Here is a 17,446-nt window from a genome sequence, read left to right on the forward strand (position 1 = left end):
CCGGCACTTGACATTATTGATTTTATATCCAAAGCACCCGGTCACATCTCAACAGACTTAAGAGTCAGAAGATATAAACACAGACATGACTAATTATTTGTCAAAGAGCATTTTGGGCAAGTCTTTGAGCAAAGCTTCAAAAGAACCTCAAGTAAAGCATTAGCTGAGTTTCTTCTTTTGTGCTCGTATAGTTCTAGTATCCGTAATCCTGCCACTGGACTTCATGGGATATGCACTTTATTAAAGCTGTGCCCCAGCCACTCTTAAACTGTTATCAGGCATGAGGATGCCTGTGCACTGTGATAGCCTGGCCACTGTCAGTTTCATAGCCATTTTCTGCTCACAAAGATTGAGAACTGAGCAATCGTTCTTGACGTGGAGGGTTTGCAAATACAATATGAGCGAAAGGAAAGAAGCTGAAAAGCTCAAAATCCAGTAAGACCTTAAGTAAATAAGCGCATTGGACACAGAAGGGTTTGGAAACTGTGGCTGAGGTCCTGTTTTATTTGTTGTGCGCTAGAACATTCAGTCTTCGCTGGGAGGAGGCCTGTCTTATTCTCAGAACTCCTGCTTTTTACTTCCTTTTAAAGCTGTTCTACCCAAAGTGACATTACAGGCAGAACACTGTCATTAAACTTTTATGAATTCCACAACACAAGCTTTCCATGTTGCTTCTTCTATTATGGTGCCCTGGCATTCTCGAAATGGCACTAAGCTTTACAAAGAGACATAGGCACAGGGCTATGAAATGGGATTTATTTTTGCAAATTGCAAATAAAAAAGGATGTTTGTGTAGTTGGCCAAACGTACTAGAACTGAATATCTTGGAAGGGAGTTTTTTTCCACCAACGCTTCCACCGCTCACAGTCTTGTGGACCTTCCCAACCGACAGTACAGCATCAAACAGCCCTGGCTACAGCATAGAGCCAACTCTTTCTCTCGTAGTAAACCCAAAAACAGGGGTTTAAAAGCAAACTCTCAAAAGGTGGCTTGCTGATTCCTCTCAGAATTTGCGGCATGCTTTCTGGCGACGAAAGCATTGTCGCACAGCAAAGTTGGCTCATTCTGTAGTCAGGTGCTGGTGGTAAGAAAGTCTTTAAAATTGTGTGTTTTTGGGAGTCAGGTACGTATTATGCAGACAGCACTTGTGTTTTCTTTATGTTTCTTTTGCTTTTCAGAATTTGAATGTTCTTATTTTGTGTTCATGCAGAGTTTCTTTTCCATGTTTACTCATGAGTTGTCATCTTGAACTTTAACTGTTGTTGTAGTTTCTTTTTGAGTCACCTGGGTTACAGAGAAATTTGTTTCAGTGCCCTCCTTTTGTTCATAATTTAGTTTTTCAGACTTTGTTTTTTCCCATGTTTTTATTTCTTTTCTGATCTATGTGGAATGCTTTATTATTATTATTTTTTTATTATTATTTTTTTTATTTTTTTTTTGATTGTCGTGGTTTGTTTACCTACATAATAGACAAAAGATGTAATAATGAACTGGATTTGTCACATCAGCAGGGACTGTGCATATTTTCACATTAAACTTGCACAGGGCTGTTGGATAGAAACATTTTTATCCAAGTCTTATCGCTCCCTACACGGCAAATTCTCCAGAAAAGCTCAAGCTGTCTGAGAACTTGGCTCAGATCAGAAAGAAAGGCACTGAGTTTGGTCTAGAAACTTTTCAGAGACCACTTCAGACAAATAATAGACACCATGTTGGACTGATTTAATACTATATATATACAGTCCCTCGTTTGCAATAATACACTACAACAGGGGTGTCAAACATAAGGCCTGGGGGCCAGAATAAGAAGGAGGGCATAAAATTTGAACTTTAATAAGATTTTAAAAAGTTTAGCAGCTTAGTTTACTGATAAAGACCTCTCCATTGACTATTCTTACTTCACCAAAGTACTAAGTAATAAACGATTAAATGACAGAAAAATTCATTTTTCTATTTTTCTACTATAGAAATTTCTGTTTTTTTTACAATGGTTCTATGGTTAAAAAATGTTTTTTAATTTTTTTGTGTACTTTTGTACATTTATTTCTTACCGTTTAAATCAGGCTGACACATGTCACTTATTGCTGCAGTGTTTCTTTATCATGTATAAAGCTAAGAAATACTGTTGAGATTACCTTTCTTATTCTTTTTCTAAATGTGTAGTTAAACTTCTTTATGCTGACAGAAAGCTGAGTGAGATCAAAGTGGGCTGTATGTGGCCCACTGTGTAAAATGAGTTTGACATGCCAGCTTTACACTGACACAACATAGTATATGCATATCCAGTGCTCATATCACACAATGATAGCTATCTGGATTCATTATTACACTTGCTTGTGCCATTCGTCCATTTATTGCCTCTTCAGTTGACATTTGCTTGAGTTTTATTTTTTATTTAAAATTTGTTTTGCATCTGTGTTTGTTTTACAATTTTCTTTGGATTCTTCTTCTTGTTTTTTATTTAAGTTTTGAATTTCCCTTTCTTTTTTCATTTTCTTTATCTCTCCCATCTTTTTTATTTTTTTGTTTTTCACCCCTCCTCCCTCCTTCCCCATCCTCCTCATCCTCCTCCTGCCTCCCAACCCACCCCCCTCCTTCCTTCCTGTCCTCTCCACTTCACCAGAGCCCTCAGCTCCCCCTCAAGAAGTTAAGTGCAGCAGCACCAGCTCTACCACCCTGTTGGTAAGTTGGCGCCCCCCACCTTTGGAGAGTCAGAATGGTGCCCTGGTGGGGTATAGGGTGCGCTACCAGGTGGTGGGCCAGTCAGAAGGGGCCGGTGACAACGAGGAACCGCTGGAGGAGCCCATGATGCCTGCCACTGAGGAGCAGGTGTTGCTTCAGCGATTAGAGAAGTGGACCCAGTACCGTGTCACGGTGTCTGCCTCCACTGTGATTGGGCCTGGCCCCGAGAGCGAGCCCCTCGTCTGTCGGACCGACGAAGATGGTACGTGAACCTAGCCTGTGCAGAAGCTCTTGTATCGACTTTTTATTATGGCTCAATAGCACTGTAGTTTAGTGGTGAGTGTACCACTGGCAAACATTGTTTTTCTGTTGTATATGTATGTGCAACCCAGTATCATAGCAAAATGTGTAATAGACACACCAGTGCACGGTTTCCATTTCACACTTTGCTTCTCCAAAACACAAAGTGGACACCTATGCAGAAATTGCATTACCAGCAGGGAGACATGATATATTTAAAGCCACAAAGTCGGTAGTGAGCCAAATACGTATTAAATACATTCCAGTGTCCTTAATTGTCAGAATTAAGCTAGGGGCCTAATATGTATATTCATGTATATTCAAATATGTCAATAATGTCTTTTTAAACATTTTGGGCATATGTCCTATATGATGGAAATGTGCTGCATACATAAAAGAAACCATGATCACATGGTATCAAATACATACCAATAATACTATAGCGACATACTGATTTATAAAATGGAAAGAAATGGAAAGACTCAAAATGAATAATACATGTGGAAAATCAAGCATTTTTGCTATTGCAACATAAATAACTAAATGCAATTCATAACAGTTGCCACATGTAATGTCTCTTACCACTGTCCTATTGCTCAGCTGAGGGCCATATGCATTTATGAGTTATGTACACTACAAGGCCTTATCTATTCAAGATTTTCCAGAAATAAAGAGTCACAACACAGTGACAGTATCAATCGAAAGCCTGTCATTATGATAATAAGTATCTTTAAGGAAATGAGATCCAGGGCTGAACAGTAGAACGCGCCTTGTTAATGAACACAATTTTACCATGATGATGGGAAAGATGATGGGGTTGTGATTTAGAGGCAAAAACAGGGAGTCAAAGTGTTTTGTAAAGGAGCAAATGGAAGCAGGTTGAGGGGAAGAGTTTTATCAACAGAACATCCATCTCACAACGGGATGGTCCGTGGCAAACTGAAAGGCCCGAACGCAAGGCCTGCCATAAAAGTCTGTCATTATGACTGACAGACGAGGTTTACCACAGACAGAGACGTACTGAAAAGGTGGAAGAGACACGGGGAAGTGATGAATGCGTGTGCATGTGTGCGTGATTGATATTGTGGGAAGACTGACACTGGAGGGTGTTTTTTTGTTTCTAAATGTTTTTGTCCATCATTCTTGCTAGCTGTCAATCGTTTTCTCTGTGCATACATGAATTTGGATTCAGGAAGTTATTTATGTCACGACATGATGTGAAGCGCTTTTACAATATACGGCGGTGAATCAGACTCACAGGTGTGTAATGGTCTCATGCGAGGATTTGATTATTTCTTTAATTTCTTGTAGTTCCTGGGGCTCCTCCAAGACGGGTGGAGGTGGAGGTGATCAACTCCACAGCAATTAAGGTGATGTGGCGTTCTCTTACGCCAGGCAAGCAGCACGGACAGATCCGTGGCTACCAGGTTCATTACGTGCGTGTGGAAAACGGCGAGTCTCGAGGCCTGCCTCTCATCAAGGATGTGATGCTGGCTGATGCCCAGGTATGACCAACTCGCAGTTTTCCTACTACAAATTAGCTGTCAGAAAAATGCAAATCCCACAACGCAGCATGCATTTATCGTGCACCGATCACATTAAAAATTGCAAACATATGCGTAAGGCATTGGCTTTTTTTTCTTTTCATGCAAATCGCGAATTGTCTAGTTAATCCGCGCTGTTGCAGCAGGAGTATGGGGAGCGATAGGGCTCTTGCCTTGTAGATTTCATTTCATGTTGCTGTAATATTCTTTCTCCTTCAGCCCGTCGGCACACAATAAGAACTATAATCAAAGCTTCACTCATCTTGTCCTCCTTCTTCTACCTCAATGGCTTTTATTAGGAATGTCAAGACCCCTGCTTCATGGCAACATGTGCAATGAAATATTTATGTGTGCTTGTATCCAGTGCAAAGACTCAAAGAAATTGGGCACGGAAATATTTCACCACAATTTAGACTTTGACTGGCAGAACTGGAAACGATGCTTTTTGGGGGGGTTGTTTGTCTTTGTTGAGGTTTTTTTTTCCATCAACACAGTTCTAGTGATGAATGTGTGTAGTACCGACGTTCCAAATGGAGATTTTGAACAATTGGGAAAACAAAACACAAAAAAAGTGGCAAAAACCGCTTTTTTTTATCTATTTATCTTACTTCTTATCATCAATAATCCATGTAATGCTACATTTTAATGCCATTGCTGCTTGTAGTTATCAATAGATAACACTGGTGGGCCTTTTTGTCAGCTGAACAGTAACATAATTAAACTAGCAGACCTGTACAGCTCTCCTCACAACATAAACTTCAAACAGCTTCTTTCTCTCCTGACCTCCTAAAACCAGTGACCTATTTCTGATACCCATCCCCTGCTCCTAAACCTCTTATGCCCCCGTCTCTCACAATCCTATTTCTTCCCTTTCTTTTTTTTTCTCTTTCTTTGAAAAAAATATTGCTCTCTCTCCTGCACTCTTTGGCGGGGGGGGTTAGTGGGAAACGGACGATACAGCTGAATATGTGAGTACGAAGCTTCACCTGGGTGCTTTGTGTGCCTGAAAGGGTGTAAACAGAGGCTATTGCATCAGCCCGGTTGGATTCACAGGTTACACAGCCCATCCGATCCTTGTTCATTAAGTCTGGACAACAGTGTGGCTCAGGGGCTAAACCTAATCTCTCTGGCGACTTGGTCTAAACACTATATCTATACATAACCAAGCAAAAGGGGGCTTACGTCTGTCATCATTAGGTTTGTACACTTGATGGCTGATGCAATATCCACTGACCACTGTGCCTGGAATGCTAACGCTATTCGTATCATACTGTGTGCTGACAGTGTGTTGTGTCTTGTGCTCTGGTGGTGTTTGTATGATTTTTTTCCCCTTCTGTTTTGTGTTTGTGTGATCTGTGCTCCATAGATATATATTCTTTTTAATGTGGTGCCTTAGAAGTACTGTGCTTCCTTGAGTTTTGTATATTGAGATGGTAGTTTACAGAATATCTCTGTACGACCCACATTTTTGTCATTCATATTTTTTACTTTGCGCAGAATGTTCTCTACCTTTGAACCAGAGTCCATCTACATTACACGAGTACCATGTCAAGTGCAACACACTACTTATAGCTCATTTACCTTTATTGATTTCTCCCATCCTTCTGCCAAACTAGTGCCTGTTAAAAACCTAATTCTGCATTCGTTCAAACCTTCTCTCTTGAAAGATTCATTAGAATTGATCGGAAGCCTCTCTTTGAAGAGGACTCAAGGAAACTTAATGGCTGAGGTAAAAAAACTGCCAGGGAATGGCCAGGATGTATTCAGCATGCATTTATCAAAGTTAAGTTGTTGATTGGAATATTGCTAAAGGACTAAGTGGAACTATTTTCCATTTACATGCATAATGTCCCTCCTCCACCTTGGCAGATCTAAGAATTTATGTAATGGAAATGTCTTCCATTACACAGGGGGAAACATTACATTTAATGCATGCCTCGTGAAAATTAATAAAGAGGAGCAGGAGACACTTGGCTTAGATTAACATTCTGCATAAGGCGGTTTGAGCTGCACGAAGTGGGGTCAAATCATGAAAAATTCAACACGTATTTTGACATTTTCCTGTCTCTGCTTCTTCCGTGTGTCCCATAGGAAATGGTCATTGGAGGACTCAAGCCAGAAACCACTTACTCCATCACAGTGGCAGCATACACCACCAAGGGGGATGGTGCTCGGAGCAAACCCAAACTGGTGGTGACCAAAGGCGCAGGTTAGTACAATGATAAATAATTGATTTGTTTGTTGTCATAGAACCTTTGTTCGTGCAGCAGTAAAGCTCACTTGTTGTTTTCCTGCCTCTGACTGAAGGGTTTTTCGCTCAGGGACTCCCGTTCGTTCCCATCCAGCTGTCTCCGCTATGATTGTGCTATGATTGCTTGTTTGCATTTATTTAACAATACTCAAAGAACCCTCGCAGAGAGCCACAATATAGTGTGATTAACTGATTCGGATCTGTTTAGTAGACACGAACAAATGCAATAATGAATAATTTCAAGAATTTCTGACAGTTAACTAAGTGTAATTAGGACTCTTTATCGACAGCGGCTATGATATTAACAGTGTGTTCAGCTACTCAGGGCTGTTATTCAGGGCACATCTAAGTCTAAGGTAGTGTTTGCTTTTATCAGTGCTGCGTTTATCATTTGAGTCATGTCCTGAAGGCTAGCCACAGATTTTAGAGATCAAGGCCACAGATCTTTTAGAGACCAGGGCATGGTGTGAGTTTTTTTTTTCCCTAAGACAGATTAGGAGAGCATGAAAACACCTGTTGCTCTGTGGTTTTAGCTGTATATTAGAGCCTGCATTCTACAAAGCGTTGTTTTCTTCACATTTCTCCTTTTTTTCCACCAGTGAGCATACCAGTTTGTCTAGACTCTCTATGCCTGCCTAAAAGCTGGTAGTTTGTTTAGAATGAGCATGATCTGCAGAGGATGTAAAAAGCTTGCACACCCCTGCTAAAATGCCAGGTTTTTGTAATGCAAAAATAGAAAAAAATTGAAAAATATATTATTTAGAAATGTTGTACCTAAAATGTGACCTATAACCTGTACAATGTGGTTCAAAACCAGATCTGTTAGGGGGTAAAATAAAAATAAATAAATAAAAATAATGTAGTTCCATATCAACAAGCTTATGTTTTATGTTTAGTTTAATTGTAGGTACATTCTGTCTACAGTCAGTTCGTTTCCAAGGCAACATATACCAAAACAAACAGCAAGGAAACAGTGAGGACAATAAATAACAAATGAAATGGCATAACAGTGACAATAACTAGACCTAAACAAAGTTGATGAAAACACAAGAAGTCAGGGAGGCGGATTTTCTTACAAAGAAACATTAGCACGATTTTGCAGCAACATCTATCAAGTCTCCCAAAAGCATGTGGAGAAATGTTTCTGGTCTGATGAAACCAAGGGTAAAATTCCAAAGGGCTTTTTATTAAAACCAAAGTAATGCATACCACCAAAACAATGGCATACCCGCGGTGAAGCATGGTGGTGGCAGCATCATGCTTTGGGAGCCTTAGTTAAGGTGGAGGGAATTTTCAAAAACCCAAAGCATGCATCCAGATCAACAAAAGAATGTCTTGATTAGAAGAAGATTGAAGTTTTGAAATGGCCAAGCCAGAGCCCAGAACTGAATCCAAATGAAATATTGTGAGGTGACCTGAAGAAAGCAGATGATGCAATCGGACAGATTTGGAGCACTTTTGCAAGGAAGACTAGCAAATATTAGAAAGTCACGATGCACTGTGCTTATAGGCACCAACACCATAAGAATGAATTCTGTTATAACGTCAAAAGGTGCTTCAACAAAGTGTTAGTTTGAGAGTGCATATTTATGCTCAAGGTTATTGTAAGATTTTTATTTCCACCCTTTTGCAGTTGGGTTGCAGGGGCTGTGGGTCATGTTAGAGGTTGAAAAAGTTCAAAAATTATTTTGCTTGGTCTAATTTTTTTGCATCATAAAGTCTAGCATTTTAACCATGGTGTGAAGACTTTTTGTATTCACTGTGAACTTCAGGTTGACTTGCTATGAGTTTGAAAGCCTTCTGTGAGTGGTTTTAGGCCATTAAACTAAGATTGTGTATGCATGTGCTTGAGAAGGCCTCAAAGTGCCTATATATGCACAACTGTATACATACAGCACATACTTACGATTTACTTGCATACGCCTGCATACATGCAATCAGAATAAGTGTTTGTTGACGCTATTGTTATTTTAAAATAGTGAGGGATTGGGATGCAAGAATTTAATATATGTAATTTGTTGTTTACATGGTTTAAAAAAAAAAGTAAAGAAAGAAAGAAACCCACCATTACCTACATTCACTGTCTAACCAAACCAAAATTACAACAAGGCAGTAGCACTACTAAACTAAAATACTTCCTGAATTGTGGTTCAGTTTGTGATATGGGACTTTACTACCTGGTCTGGTCTCCAGGAAATAGACAGTGGCTGCAAAAAACAATGAAGTAGGTTACAGAGCCTCTAGCAACCACTAGAGTAGCTGACATGCAGAAAACTAAGCTTGTTGAGTACATTCAATGCTCAAAATGTGTTCTAAGCTACAAGTAACAAAAACACTGGATATATACAGGGACACAAAAAACCTAAATCAGGGCTGGCTGGAAGAACAGATTGGCTGTACTTTCGAAGCAGGTGGAAGAATTACTGCTGCAGCTTGATGAGAGCACAGGACTGGGGCACTGTCCAATCAGTCACAACAGAAGGCAGAATGAAGGAAGAGCAGTTAGGCTGGCATGCAGGATGTAAAAAAAGTGCAGGGGCTAAATGCTGATCTTGGGGTTACATTCAGAATTACCTTACAAAACAGTCAAAAGACTCAAAAAGACAAAGGACGAGGTGGTGTAATGGTCGAGTAATGTTCAAAAAAATGCTTATATCTTGATAAAGCTGTTGTCTTTCAGTCCATGCTCTCATTCCCGTCTATTCCCCCCAAAAGCAAATAGCTTTAAATCCATCCACCCATCTATCTTCTATTTCAGAAGTTCTTCACATAGATATTTTAAAAACGCAGTATTTCTGCTTTGCTGAATCTTTATCAGGATTTCATTCTTTCCCCTGTAACAATATGTGCAGACCTGTAGAGTGGTATGTCATACGCTACTGTACACACAACACATTTTCACAACCTAACGTGTGTACACACAAATTTCCCATCTCGTGACAAGTGGGTGTTACAGGTGTCAGGGAGCATGGTGCTGCCAAAGGGGCCTGAGCGAGTGCTGTCACTCTCCATCCTTCTGTCAGGACTGGCTGACTGATGCGCCATTCCAGAGCAATTCTGTTTGTCCCTCGAAGGAAAAGCTTCTCCTTTTTTATTACGATTGAATTAAAGAACTAGTTTATGCCAGGGGCCAAGATAAATAGAATGGGGTAAGAGGTGAGAGATGGGGGTGTGGGGGGAAAGTACTAAAAACAGGCTTTCTTGGAGGTAAAGCAGATGTCCTTCTCGTTCCAAGGATGCTCTAGCTGTGAATAGGCATGTTTCTAGTTTATATGAAGTAGATAAAGTTTCTGAGGTCCACAACAAGCAGTGAAGAATTGAAAATAAAGGCAATTTTCTTTGTTTTGTTGGTTTTTTCCTCCAGAGCAAGCTGAACTAATTGAGTAGTTACATCTTTGAATTACAAAAAACAAGCTCAGACAACATGAGAACAGGTGACAAAATCATCAGATTATACACAGTTCACAGTGTCTGTACATTCAATTACAAAGGACGGTCTCATATGATTATATTATAATATTAGTGGACTAATCAAGAAGCCCTGCTTTGGGCTTTTGAGATTTTGTTTCCATGTACTCAGACTTCCTTTTCATTTTTAAAGTGTTCTTAAGCAATAGTTCCTCAGGTTTTCCAAAGGTCTGTTTTTTCACTGATTTCACTCATTACCTGACCATTTTGTAGAAGTTTTTTTTTGGTGTTGTTCAGTAAAAACACTTTACACTGACCTATAAATCATTGAAGCATAAAGCAGACACCTATCTCAAGGGATGAAACAGTGTTGTGTTTACACAGACAGCTGAGCAACTTGGTTCAAATCGACATCAATATGTAATGAAGGAGGTCAGGCCAGAGCTACAACAATGAGCGTCTACAGGCATCTGTAAAACATGGGGGAGGCTCTGTCATGGTACCAGTGGTGGAATTATGAACGCAGAAAAGCAACTGACTTTTTTTTAGCATCTTTAAAATTCTGTTTTTGCCTCATATACTATATCTTCATCACTGATTTGCCTTTTTTTTTTCAAATATAAAGAACTTTGTGGTGTCTCAAGACTTTTGCACAACACTGTAACTGTAACATTGTACATTATTCAGCTGCAAAACTAAACAAAGCAAAACAAAACAAAACTTTTCATCAAAAACGCACACTAAAAATGGATCCCAACTTGTAGGAACTTATAAACCCAAATATAAGATATTTTCTTCTTCTTCACCATGAAAACCAGATGTTTGTTGAAACAACCACTCCTTCGTGTGGTTTGCACTTGTGTGAACTCACTCATAATTGGCACACTTCAAATGCATATTGTAAATCAATTTCATATTCTCCCACATTGTACATCCTCTAAAAACATTTAAAAAACATGTAACTTGTGCAATTTCTTCTAAAATCTTTTTTTTCTCAAGCATGCACTTGAGGAGAGCAGTTGCTTACAGAAGACATCATAGCCTTGGTCTTTTTTTATGTAACATAAAGGCTTCGATATAGTGCGTCATGACAACGATGGCATGTTTTTTCTTGCCACTTTAGAAAAAAATTGTAACATCAATGGCAAAGGCTTTGTATCTTCCAGACTTTCCAACCAGCCTCTCTGGTAGTTTGGTGTATCAAAAAGGATCTGAAAGGATCTTTTGCAGGATTTTGTCTGACTTGGATAAAACTGGAGTTCCATACCTATTTGTGAGTCACAGATGAACAACATTTATTCTGTGGCTGAATCTCTCTTTGTTTGCTGAGTGAAAGCTAGGTTTGAAAAGTGGCTTTTCATGAGTCATATTTTTAAACTCTTCCTTTGAGGAATACACCGAACCACGGCCAACAATCAATGGCTGTGTCCTTTAAATCTTTCATTCTTCCTCACATGCTAATGGAAAAAAATAGTCAAGACTTCATTATAAGAGTCGAACAAAGTCAAAACATAATGCTACAAAGGCACAGTTGTTTATTGGTAGGCTGTGCACCAAGTTGCTCAAAATATCAGCTTGCGATCCCAAGAGGCTATAGAGCAAGGGGAAAACTGTTATTTTGCATCACCAGGTACCAAACATAAGGCCCATTGGTGTGATCCACTCAAATGGATGGATTAAATCATATTAAGTTTGATTTTAATTATTTATAAATTGCATTGCAAGTATGGATGGGTATTGATTCAGATCAAATCAGCAACACCACTGTTACTTACAGCTTTAAAGATAGCTGGGTATCCTCCACTTGTAACATCTTAACTGGTTAAAACTCCCTTAGGCCAACCTCACAGTGCTTGATGCATCATGCAAAAGGTTGCTGAGCTCTTTTTCTCCTTGCTTCTTTAATGGCTCCTTCTCTCCGAATGGACCATGTGAAATTTATTGCTTTTCTTTCTCCATTACATTTCCCACCCTACAAATCACTACTCTCCATGAATCCCTGAAATATAGGCAGATATGATTCAAAGAAGCAAAGGGAAAATAAAGATCAGAGAGACAGATTTTACATGACCTTTCAGCATTTACAAAGTTGCGTATGCGGGACTGACGTGCACAAGAGAGGTAGGAAATGAGAAGGAAACCTGATCGTCCCCTTCTGAGTCAGACTGAGTAAGTATCAACAGTATTCTGTTAATATGGTGGCCTAATGGGAAATGTGCAGGGAGGCCCACGAGGAGAGACTGAACCAGGGTCGACCCTGAAATGGTCAAAGAGTGGAAAGAGGAGGAAGTTAGGAAATGAGAGTGGGAATTGGACATCGTGCGAAGGGAGAAGTAAAGAAATTGGGAAGAAAAAAGGGACTGTGGGTAAAAGTAGGGTGACATAGAGGAGAGGTGGAGAGGGACAATCAAAGTGTCCTGGAACCCCAGAATCACTCATGTACACACAGACACACACACACACACGTTTCTACCTCCTCATATCCCTGTTGGGCCCTCTTTGCAGCTGATTGCGCCTTGTCCCCAGTCACCTTCATCATCTCTCATTCACTCATTTTTCAACCCCTCACTATGCCCTTGTTGACTTTATCATCTCCCTGTAGCACCACGCACACACACACACACTCAGCCCACACCATGAGCAGTCCCCCCACGCCTCCTCCCCCTCTCTACACCAATCTGCTGGCTCAGTACCCGTGATCCCTCTCCCCAGTGTGCACCAGGCCCCAGTTTAAAATGTACAAATAATAAAACCGTTTTGGGGCTACACAGGCTGTAATGGATACATATGGCAGCCTGTTGAATTTCGAAGCGAAGCATAGAAACAGAGAATCGAAGACACGTGCTGCGCCATCGCAGGATCATTTTCCCTGATTCTATTTTCTTGATTAGCAGTGATCATGAAGGGAGAGTGGGTTTCCAAATGACACCAAGCTGAGCTATAGTGTGTAGCCAGGGAGTATTAGAAGCATTTGTCTCACCCAACACTCGCCGCCCCCGCCTTTCCATTACCGGCAAATGCTCAGCTGACTAGCCGCCATCTACCCACTCACCTCCATCTTCCTCTAGCAACAGTCTTCAGAAAGAAAATCATTGGCAAACAGAAATGAATAATAAGCACAGAGGACGGAGAGTATGTGGAGTGGTTTTCTCTCTCTCTCTCTCTGTCCCTCTCACTCTCTCTTTTCTTTCTTTCCAGGCTCTGTGTGTGTGTCTGTGTGTTCACTGCGTGCTCAAAACTTACATCTTATCACAGTATACTATATGTAGACACATACAGTATACACGGACACACTTGCACGATGATACTATTCCACTGAGAGGCAGTACTGTTGCCTCAGACTAATGTTGGCTTCTCCAAATTACTTTAAGTTCACACTGGGCAACAAGCCAAATAGCTCTATGCGCAGCTGGAATGGTGATATAGGAGATGAAGCTGGCTGGAAACCAGGGCCAATAGGCTGACACACATCAGCACAGAGAATTCAGAGTGTCCATCAAGCACAAAGATACAGGATGCAATGATTAAGGGGTGGGTGGGGGGTGAATTCAGCTTGAATTCATCTAGCATTAGCATCAACAAGCGTTACCTGAAGAAAGCAAAGGAAGGCATAATTATGACTGCATAAAATAATGATGAAAAGTATATAACACCTGCAACCACAGTTAATAATTTGCATTCAGTTCATTTAGTTGTTAAGAAATTTATGCAGGATCAAACAGTTTTTCGGCAGGCCAACTTTGCCAAACAAATCGGCAAGCTTTTTCAATCTCCAGTATGCAGGAGACTGTCACTCATCATTCTGTCTGACCACTGTAGATACATGTTATTAATTTCATAACTGACGTGTCTCATTACCGCCTTTGTTTTCTTTATTAATACTAAAATAATCCATTTGGAATTAAATTCATAAAACAATGTGTATCTATAATAGAATACTTATAACATTTGCCAGTTGTTTGTCCTGTCCCCACCTTTTCTGAGAAAATTTGTTGTTTCTCATAAAAAGGAGGGAAGGACATAGATCAGAAGATGAATGAGGAAGCTAGAATCTATTTACATGGGGCTCAAGTGCAAATCAGCCACACTCATCTCTCACAAAGCTTTGACAGCAGCTTGAGAACTAAAGGCTTCCCATAACTGCTGCTGCCTCTGTCTCGGTGATGGGACCTTAAAAGGAGGGTTAGGATGAGACGTGTGTCATCTATAAGAGCAGCAAAACTGGGCCACTCTGAAGAATAGTGTCTGGACCCCAAGAGTAGATCATCCATTTTACAACAAGAGACGAACAAGGCGCTGTTCTTCGCTTAAAGTTTTAGTGGTGCTTTGCTGTAATGCAATGATTTTTGGCTTCAGCTTCCATGTATCATGAAATTGTAATGGGTACAGCGATCACTCAAGAATTTAAGCGTTTTGGGGATCTTCTGCATTTCTGACTCACTTTGTTAGCTTATTGACTGTAAGTTCAAACAATTTCCCAGAGTTCTGTTCATCTTGATCTTTACCTTGGACACATAGACATTGTTTTATGTGCAGTATCTGATCCAATTATGTTTTTACCTTCCTGGTAAATGCTTCTGTCATATACTATTTGTATCAATAGTAACAGTGTTGATGATTTTGGTACACAGTACAAAAACTCAGTGTACTTTCTGTAACACAAAACATAACTCCTATAGCTGAAGGAAAAATAGAACATAAACGATGGTTATATGTCGTGCATGACTCTCAGCGCTCACCCATATGTACCATTTTCGTGTCTCTTATTTAAAAAAACATGCAGTCTCATAAAACTGCAATGCAAAAACATTAAGCTCTTTATTTCTTTGTTTCTGCAGTACCTGGTCCGCCCTATCTGTCAGTGGCTCAGGACTCAGAGACATCAGCCGTGGCTCGCTGGGATCCTCCAGATCTAACCAATGGCATGGACCTGCAGGGTTACCGGCTCCAGTTTGGCAGAAAAGATGTCTCTCCTTTGGCCACACTGGAATTTGCTCCCCAAGAGCGGCAGTACTCTGTGGGCAACATTCACCGGGGGGCCATTTATCTCTTTAAGATCTCTGCCAAGAGCAGGGGTGGCTTTGGGGAAGAGGCTGTGGTAGAACTCAATGTGCCTGAGAATACGCCAGGGGGATACCCACAAATTAACGAGGGCTCCAATGTGACATGCTGCTCAGTGCAGCTGTCCTGGTCTCCACCAGTGCTGGCAGAGAGGAATGGGGTAATCACAGAGTACACTTTGGCCTATAAAGAAGCTGGCACCAGAGAAGCTCCACGGGAACTCCACTTACCCCCCAGCCTCTACAGCTATGTGCTCAACAGCCTCAAACCGAACTCAGCATATGACGTGAAAATACGCGCACACACCAGTGTAGGTCCAGGGCCCTACAGCCCACCTATCCAGTATCGGACCGTGGCCTTTGATCCAGCAGGTAGGGCTTGCCTGTTTGTCTATGTTATCCAACCCAGTTGGCGGGGGGTTGGAAATTGGCTAAAAATAATCTGCAGCAACACAAAAACTGCCCACCCCCTCCTTCAACCACCTCCACCTCTCCTCAAGAAAGAGGAAACATTGATATTTAAATTGCTTGCCGTGGGATACTCACTTCACTAACCCAAATCAGGTAAAAGATAAGTCAGTAAGTTATAGTCAGTCATTTTGAGAAAGAGGGAAGAAGCCTAGAATTTCAAGGTAAGTGCAATTTGGTCAGACACTCTTCTCAGTCATTCTTGCAGCCTGTTGCCAAGCACAGTCACTCAGCTAATGTCATCTCACATCCCCAGTTTACAAACAAGGTAGGATCTCAATCAGATCTAGTCACTTTGAGAGTAAGTGTGGACTTCTAAAATTGCAAAACTCTCATTTTGGTTCTTTATTTTATTTTTGGTTTAAGATATTCTGCCCTTCCTAACTCCCTTCCTCTCCCAGAACCTCATCCCCCGTCCCCCTGTCCTTTGACAGGACAGCTTGTGGCATGGCATCCCACAGATGCACCGCTAAGGACTGTTAGCATGCTATGTTTTGGGTTTGTCTCTTTGCCTACACGGCATCACGTTGGCAGCGCCAACCCAGACTTAGTAGAGGTGTAGGATCAGTTGGCATTGGGACCGCATGGGTCAGTTGTTAATCATTAAATGCCTGTGGTTCAAAGACAATGATGAGCTGGGTTGGCACTACCCACGATGGCTGGCCAGTAGGTACACCCTTGTGCTCCATGGGTTTGTTGTCCATGAGTCTTACGTGCTATGTGTCCTAACCAATCGCGTTGCCCTTCTCACAGCCAATCACAGCTCACACTCACTTTCCTACCCAGAAGAACGTTGCAGGGGAAGAACATCTTTTAAAAAAAAAAAAACACAAAAAAGAAAAATCAAGGTTCTTTATTTGTTTCCCTTTCTTTCTGATGTAAAAATGTTCCACTGACTTATGATAAACCCGCTTTCTTTTTTTCTTCTTCTTGCGTTTGTGCACTCAACAGATGTTCCAAAGAACTTCACTGTAAAGTGGGCCACCAAGTCCACAGCAGTCATTGCTTGGAAGTTTTCTGAAAGCAGGTCCCCGTATAAATGCACTGTGAGTATAATGTTGTGAGTGAATAATAACGACTGTCAGCTCATTACATTTTAACTTTAAAGCATTCCCACTGTGTAATTTAGGATCCTTGAAGTTGAATTCAATTGAAAACTGTCATTCAGTTTGTCATATTTCAGTGAGAGGAGTTACCACTCAGCAATCTTCCTCCTTTACTCTCCATTCCCTCACAATCTGCTGATCGACTATCACTCTAATCCTAGATTGAGTATAACCGCCAGAAGATGGATGTGGATGCCAGGCAGCTGAAGGTGTTCGTCACTGGACTAAGACCTAACACCACCTATGAGTTCACGGTGATCTGTCAAGAAAGCATAAATGGCGGGCAAAGACATCGGGTAATAGCCAGGACAGCGCCGCTCATGCTGACCAGGAAACCCAAGTTGGACATCTACAGTAGCTCGGATAACGCGCTCACCATGTCCTTTCCATCAGTTGACAGCAAGGATGTCAAGTGAGTTTTGAGGGCTAAAAGCCTCTGCGAGCTCTGTCTGAATTGACTTGAAGGGTTAGGGGTTGCTGTCTTCCTTCTCTCTCCCCAACCAGTCGCAGCAGATGGCCGCCCCTCCCTGAGCCTGGTTCTGACGAAGGTTTCTTCCTGCTAAAAGGGAGTTTTTCCTTCCCACTGTCGCCAAAGTGCTTGCTCATAGGGGGTCATATGATTGTTGG

The 17,446-nt window shown here is 41.1% G+C and overlaps 1 protein-coding gene across 15 annotated transcripts in view; it reads left to right on the plus strand.

Annotated features, from left to right (window-relative positions):
- ptprsa (protein tyrosine phosphatase receptor type Sa) overlaps positions 1-17,446 on the plus strand; it is a 220,684-nt gene that overhangs the window by 158,489 nt on the left and 44,749 nt on the right. For 8 of the 15 annotated variants that reach the window (XM_003449057.5, XM_019345869.2, XM_019345864.2 and 5 more), the window contains 7 exons: positions 2,624-2,944; positions 4,294-4,487; positions 5,468-5,494; positions 6,618-6,735; positions 15,024-15,617; positions 16,665-16,759; positions 16,981-17,231. In XM_003449057.5, coding sequence (XP_003449105.1) covers positions 2,624-2,944; positions 4,294-4,487; positions 5,468-5,494; positions 6,618-6,735; positions 15,024-15,617; positions 16,665-16,759; positions 16,981-17,231 — 1,600 coding nt within the window. The remainder of the gene's footprint in view (positions 1-2,623; positions 2,945-4,293; positions 4,488-5,467; positions 5,495-6,617; positions 6,736-15,023; positions 15,618-16,664; positions 16,760-16,980; positions 17,232-17,446) is intronic. The other 7 variants (XM_019345872.2, XM_019345873.2, XM_019345875.2 and 4 more) reach the window with 2 other exon arrangements.

Source organism: Oreochromis niloticus, linkage group LG15, assembly GCF_001858045.2.
Source record: "Oreochromis niloticus isolate F11D_XX linkage group LG15, O_niloticus_UMD_NMBU, whole genome shotgun sequence".
NCBI classification, from domain to species: domain Eukaryota; kingdom Metazoa; phylum Chordata; class Actinopteri; order Cichliformes; family Cichlidae; genus Oreochromis; species Oreochromis niloticus.